The following is a 6,310-nucleotide window of genomic DNA, read 5'->3' on the forward strand; positions in this document are numbered from 1 at the left end:
CTGATAAAGGTCAAAGGTTAAAAGGGGTAAATTCTTAAACTAACAGAGAAATTTTGAGAAGGGACCAATTTCAAAGAACACAAAGTGATAAATTCTGCTCAGGAGCTTCCTGGTGAAATAGGAGCAAACTTGGTAACAATTAAGAAACGACTGACACCTTAAACGTGCCTGCTGCTCTAACATTTCGGTGCTTTCATTCATTGTGAAGTACTTTGTTCGGCCTAAGATGTGGTTAGACTTTACTTGCCTGCTGTGACCCCCACCACACACACATACACACACACACACACACACACACACACACACACACACACACACACACACACACACACACACACATGCGCATGTGCGCAAACACATGTGCAGAAGAACTAAAAAAAATTTTTTAAGTCTGGGTCAAAATCTTGTGAAAGGCTCCTCAAAGTTGTGATTGTTTAACAGATTTAAATAAAATGTCACTGCCTTTGATGGATGAGTTTTTCTTTCTGTGTTTTCTTGTATTTCTGACGGGTTTCTTCTTCATCAGTTATACTTTTTTTCATTTATCCATTCATTATCTATACAGCTACCTTAGGGAAGAAGCAGGACCGGAGCCTACTCCAGTTGTCATGGGGTGAGAGGCAGGCTTCCCCCCGGACATACAACCATTCATGCATCTTATACAGACATTTATTCATTTATATCAACAATTATTCACTATATCACTATCAGACATACACACAATCACCCTCTCATTTACACAGGGCATAAAAATCAGTTTTTACCCCCAGACTGCCACCCTGATAAACAACAAATAGTCAGTGTCAAGAAATAAAAATCAAAATACTCATACTGTACATTTCCTGCACTTTGTACCAGTATTGCACATTTTGTGGGTATTTGTGTTTTTTAAATTATACTTACTACTTCTTCCTTCTTATTGCATTTCATTTTTTTTCTATTTTTTCCAGCTTATTCCCTTCTCTGTACAGCTAGTAAAGCCAACCTGGAAACAAATTCCTTGTTCTTTTGGAACAAATAAAAATGATTGTGCTTCTGATTCTGATCATAGATACATCCAAACATTCACTCTCTCATTCGCATGACATATAGACATACACCTGTTAGCCCACTCATAAAATGGAAATATGTAATTATATATAATCATTCACTGTCATTCATATCATATGGAGACATACAATCATTCACACCTCAAATTAAGACCAAAAAAAAAATCCACTCCATCATTCAGCCGTCATTTAAAGATATACCATCATTCGTCCTGTTATTCACCTGACGTATAGAGACATACAACCATGCCATCACGCATTCACACATCACAATAAGGCTAAATACTATTCACACTCTCACTCAAAGACATACAATAAATCCCTCACTCACTCACACATCATTTATAGACATCCAATCATTCAATCTTTCATTCACACATCTGTGAAATTTCGGGTCTCCATTTAGTCTCCCCCATGTCTTTGGATCGCTGAAGGAAACCAGACTCCTCGCAGAAAGACCACCTGACGGAATCGAACCAGGAAGCTTCTGGCTGTGAGGCACGGGCGCTAACTACTGCGCCGCTCGGTTGAAACATCTTTTACCGATTGTTTATCTAGTTTTTTAAGTTGATTTTAACAGGTCTTTTTTTTCAAGCGATTGAGGCCCTTCTCACTCTTCATCCACGTTTTAATCCCTCCCCGATCAGCCAGTCATCCGGAACCTGTCTGCCTCTTGCTTTTCCCGGGAGACTCAGAACACGAGGGGGGAAAAAAAAAATTCAAAGGTCTCGTCATTCGATTCAACCGGTGCTCCTCATTAGCGAAGGGGTTCCACATTTACAAGCCCACTCTCACCTTAAATGTCACCCAGCTTCCAGTGTTTTGTTTTTAGTTTCATATATATACACATATTTATATGTATATATAAATATAGAGTGAGAAAAGAATCAGGGAAAAGACAGAAAAAGCCCTTCAACTTGCCTAGCAAACAGAATCAAGCTCAGCTGAGTGTCATGCACTGGACAACCTCCACTAAGAGCCGGACCCCCCCTCCTCTCACTCACACACACACACACACACACACACACACAGTTTTCCCAACAGGCGGCTATTTACTCCTCTGGCTAAGACGACGACAAAGAAGAAGAGTCGCTCTTACACGAGTGAATGTCCTTCCTCAGCACCCAAAACTCCGAGTTATCTTCAAATCTCACCAGGCAGCACTGTTTCACTCCATCCACCTGAGGACGGCGAACAGGATGATCAACAAAAGTAAATGGAAGTCTCTTCAAAATAAAAGAAAAATAAAACACAGACACACACCCTCTATTTCCGTCACTGTACACAAACGCCCACACGCACTTACTCTTTTCACATTGCCGAGGTACAGTAGTCCATCACTCCATCGCGCCAGCACATCATCTCCTTCACTTACTCCCCCCATCCTGAGGAGAGAGACAGAGAGGAGAGAGCGGGGCTCATGTGAAATGGAAATCCGATTTATTCGCTGAATACTTTGCTGCCATTGCTGACAGAAGGGGTTTACGGCCCGGCATTTTTTTTTTTATTGCCCCCACCAGCACCCTGCTCGCCCCCTCAGACCGACGGACGTCAGTTTAAAGGGGGTTAAACACCATCCCCTCCTTTTCTTCCTCTTTTAGAAAAAAAAAAAGATAGGAGAGCATAGCGACAGAGCTTGCATCCGCCACGGTGAGAGATGAGAGTGAGTACACAACCAGAAAGCCAAGACAAATGACTACCAGCACACACACACACACACACATACATACACACAGCTGCATGATGACTGCTGCAATACAGTTTGATTGAAAGATCACTTGGAAGCCGCCGCCGTGCACTTTGCCGCCCCCCCTCACCAAAAAAAAAACACCCCGCAAACTTGAATAGATGTACGCCGTGATCGTTGCGCGTTGAGCATTTGTTCCGGTGCATGCGCTCAAGTCAAAGACAGACGCAGCAGACATAACAGTGTGTGTGTGTGTGTGTGTGTGTGTGTGTGTGTGTGTGTGTGTGTGTGTGTGCGTGCGTGCGTGCGTGCGTGTGTGTGTGTGCAGAGCCTTTTGTGAATCAGAGAAGGGGAGAGTGTGTGAGGATGGGAGGGTGTGTGAGGCAGATTGCAAAAGGGGGATGAGGGGGGGCTGAAGGGTACCTGTCAAGTCGAACTCCTCTCCGTCGGGGTCACGGCTGATTCCTGGCCAAGCCGGACATGAAATCCTCTCATCTGCCGCCGATGCCCAATTACCGCCCGCTCAGATGCGCAGCCTGCCTGCGTGCGGAAAGTGGACGATGCGCATGCATGTCCCTCTGTGCCAAACGCCAGTGCATCTGTGTGTGTGTGTGTGTGTGTCAGTCAAACCGTCAGCGAGAAGGAGGCGGAGGAGGAGGAGGAGGAGGCGACTGTCCGTCCGTCTCCCTGCCTAGTTTGTCTGTCCTCCGACGATTCTGTGTGTGCGCGCACCCCCCCCCTCACACACACACACTCACACACACACACGCAGACACACACCGTCGCTCTCGCTCCCTCTCCGCCGCCTCTTGATGCTATTAACGCAGGGCTCGTCAGAGGCAGCAGCGGCGGCAGAATCAAACCGCCAGAGACGCCATCATCCCTGCCTCCCTCTCTTCCTCCCTCTCTCTCCCTCTCTCTCTCGACCGACTTGTTGTGACGCAGACATAAAACACCCAGATAGAGTGGGAGGGAGATACTGATAGAAGGGGGGGGTCCAGAGGTGGGGATGGGAGGAGGAGGAGAAGGAGGAGGTGGAGGAGGGGGGTCACCTTCCCCCTTGTCTGAGGGATTGACCCTACACGGTGGAGACAAGGGAGGGAGGGATGGGGGGGGGGGGGGGGGTCTTGAGTGGAGGAGGGGTGAGGGGGGGGGGCGGTTGCGCGCCTGGAGGCGGCGGGAGCGCGCAAGAGGGGATCACGGGCCAATTAAGTGGCCAATTAGTGGCTTTAACCGGCTCATTAATTGGCGCCAGAACTAGACGGTGCTCCGGGAGGGGAGGGGGAGGAGGGAGGAGGGGAGGGGGCTCTCACCGGAAGTAGCCTTTTAGCCGAGGTTCATCCGGAGGTCTGGCGAAAGTTAGCGGTCGATTCCGGGTTTCGACGCTAAAAACGTTGACGTTTTTTTTTCTCCCTCCCGGCTCGCTGATTGCCCGATTTAAAGAGCCGGCTCTCACGGTTTTTGACGTCACAAATACTATTTCTTTTAGTTTTTTTTACGCTTTTATCCAAAAGAGGTGGGGGGAGGTATAGTTCCCTGCGTCCGAACACACCGGAAATTGAAATACACTGACGTCACTTTCAGTCAATTGATATATCTTCTTTAAAAATGTACACATTTAAAGGGCTCACAGATGAAACCAACTTATCTTTTGCCACGCGTTAAATCACAAAAAAATGAAAAATAAAAGAAAAGGAGAAAAAAAAAACGCCAACTTGACACTTGACCAAACAACCGTTTTTTGTTGTTGTTTTTTTTCTTTTTAACTACAACAAGAAAAACAGTCCGGGACGTTCAATGGAGCAGGGGGTCGATAAAAAGGAGACGTAAATGGCAAACTTGGAGCAAAGAGCTGTGTGTAAAATGGAGAGACGACAGGCTGTGGAAGTAATTAAAGATGAAACACACTCACAGGAATCTCGGAGGATGAAGATGCTGACGTCAGTGCAGCCCCCGTCTCTCCTCCGGTGTTTCCTCTGGGCAGCCCTGTTTGTTTCCCTCTCTTTGCTCCGTCTCCCCTTTATTTATGTGTTAAATATCACTCCCACCAGCCAGGCGTGTGTTTACTTGCACCGCCGTGTGGCTCAAAATGGCCCCTGGCAGAGAGAGCCGGCGGAGGGGAAGTTCGCGTTGATGGCCGCTAGGTGGCGACATAACACAAGGACAGCGACCGGAGGGTTCTCCGGTCCTCCTGGACTGTTGATTTGGACAAGATCAATAATTAAAAATAATTACATGTCACTTTTATTAAAATTAATTGTCAACATTGACATAGTTAATATAAAAATAATTGTCTCGTTTTACTTTTTGTTTATTTTTTTATTTTTTTCGCTCGTTTACCATCCAAATTCTTTCTTTTCAAATGCATGTCAAGCAATTTATAACAATTGAAAGCATTGATTCATTCAAGCATTGTATTTTTCTGTCATGGCTCAAGTCGCCTTTTTGTGTATGTACATGTCCGCCCCGTTTAAAGGTCATTATTGAAATAACCTCAGTCATTGTTGTTGTTTTGCCCTCTTTATTTACAAACTGCATATTGCAACAGCTTGACCTATATAGTTCATGACGTCAGAAATACTACGGAAATAGGTTGCGTTGTGGAAACGGCACCTTTCCGGGATAGGGTTAGGGTTCGACACTCAGTTCTCAAACAAAAACGCAGAAGTGTAGGGAAAGTCAGAGACCTAAACTTTCATAATTTTGAAAATCATTCAAAGAAAACCACAGTTTTAAATTTCTAGACAGAATTCCATCAGAAAGGAGGTTTTCACGCCTGCATGGAAGCAAACCCCAAATCAAGCCCCGCAGCCGAGGGAGATAAGCCAGACTTGGACCTCAGGGAGATGACGACAGATCAATAAGTTGGTATCCTGGGATTTCAAATTAAACAATAATAAAAATGATAATAATAATACCTAATGTTATTATTACTATTATTATTTACTGCATTTATACAATAATTATTATTATTTCTTTATTGTTATTATTGTTGTTATTAATGAGTCAGCGAATGTTGTCTGTGAATGTTCGTATGTGGCCCTGCGATTGACAGGCGACCAGTCCAGGGTGTGCCCTGCCTCTCGCCCGATGACAGCTGGGATAGGCTCCAGCATCCCCCCCGCCACCCTGCGTGCAGGATAAGCGGCAAAAGATGGATGGATGGGTAATAAAACACCTAATAATAATAATATAGTGATGGTGATGACAATAAATATATAAAATCCCAATATTAACCTCAAAGGAGGTTAATGTTCCTCATACCTTTTAAACCTGAGATGCTTTTTGGGGGGGGGCTGCACGTACGAATGCGCGTGCACGTACCGTCCGCGGGCGGCAGCGCTCTGATTCGAGCCTGTCTACCTGCCTGCCCGTCTGTATCCCTGCAACCCCCTCCCATCCCGCTCACCGCCGTTTCAAGAACCACCCACACACACACACACGCACGGCCGCCACGCGCCCCATGGCAAAAAGCATTCACGCAACGTGCACGCGGGCGCGCTCCCTGGGACGATCAAGCGCGTACGGGAACCGTGACGTCAGAGAGAGAGAGAGAGAGAGAGAGAGAGAGAGA

The 6,310-nt window shown here is 46.0% G+C and overlaps 1 protein-coding gene across 1 annotated transcript in view; it reads right to left on the reverse strand.

Annotated features, from left to right (window-relative positions):
* The window catches only part of phf1 (PHD finger protein 1), a 29,525-nt gene extending 25,895 nt beyond the window's left edge, over positions 1–3,630 (reverse strand). Inside the window, exons 1-3 of the mRNA XM_086153752.1 lie at positions 3,160–3,630; positions 2,356–2,434; positions 2,149–2,230 (exon numbers count right to left, since the gene is read on the reverse strand). Of these exons, the coding sequence (XP_086009878.1) occupies positions 2,149–2,230; positions 2,356–2,433 (160 nt within the window). The 5' untranslated portion in view covers position 2,434; positions 3,160–3,630. The remainder of the gene's footprint in view (positions 1–2,148; positions 2,231–2,355; positions 2,435–3,159) is intronic.
* Between the last annotated feature and the right edge of the window lie 2,680 nt (positions 3,631–6,310).

This window comes from Fistularia commersonii, chromosome 10 (genome assembly GCF_037954325.1).
Source record: "Fistularia commersonii isolate RoL2024-O1a breed Wild chromosome 10, RoL_Fcom_v1.0, whole genome shotgun sequence".
Classification (NCBI taxonomy): Eukaryota; Metazoa; Chordata; class Actinopteri; order Syngnathiformes; family Fistulariidae; genus Fistularia; species Fistularia commersonii.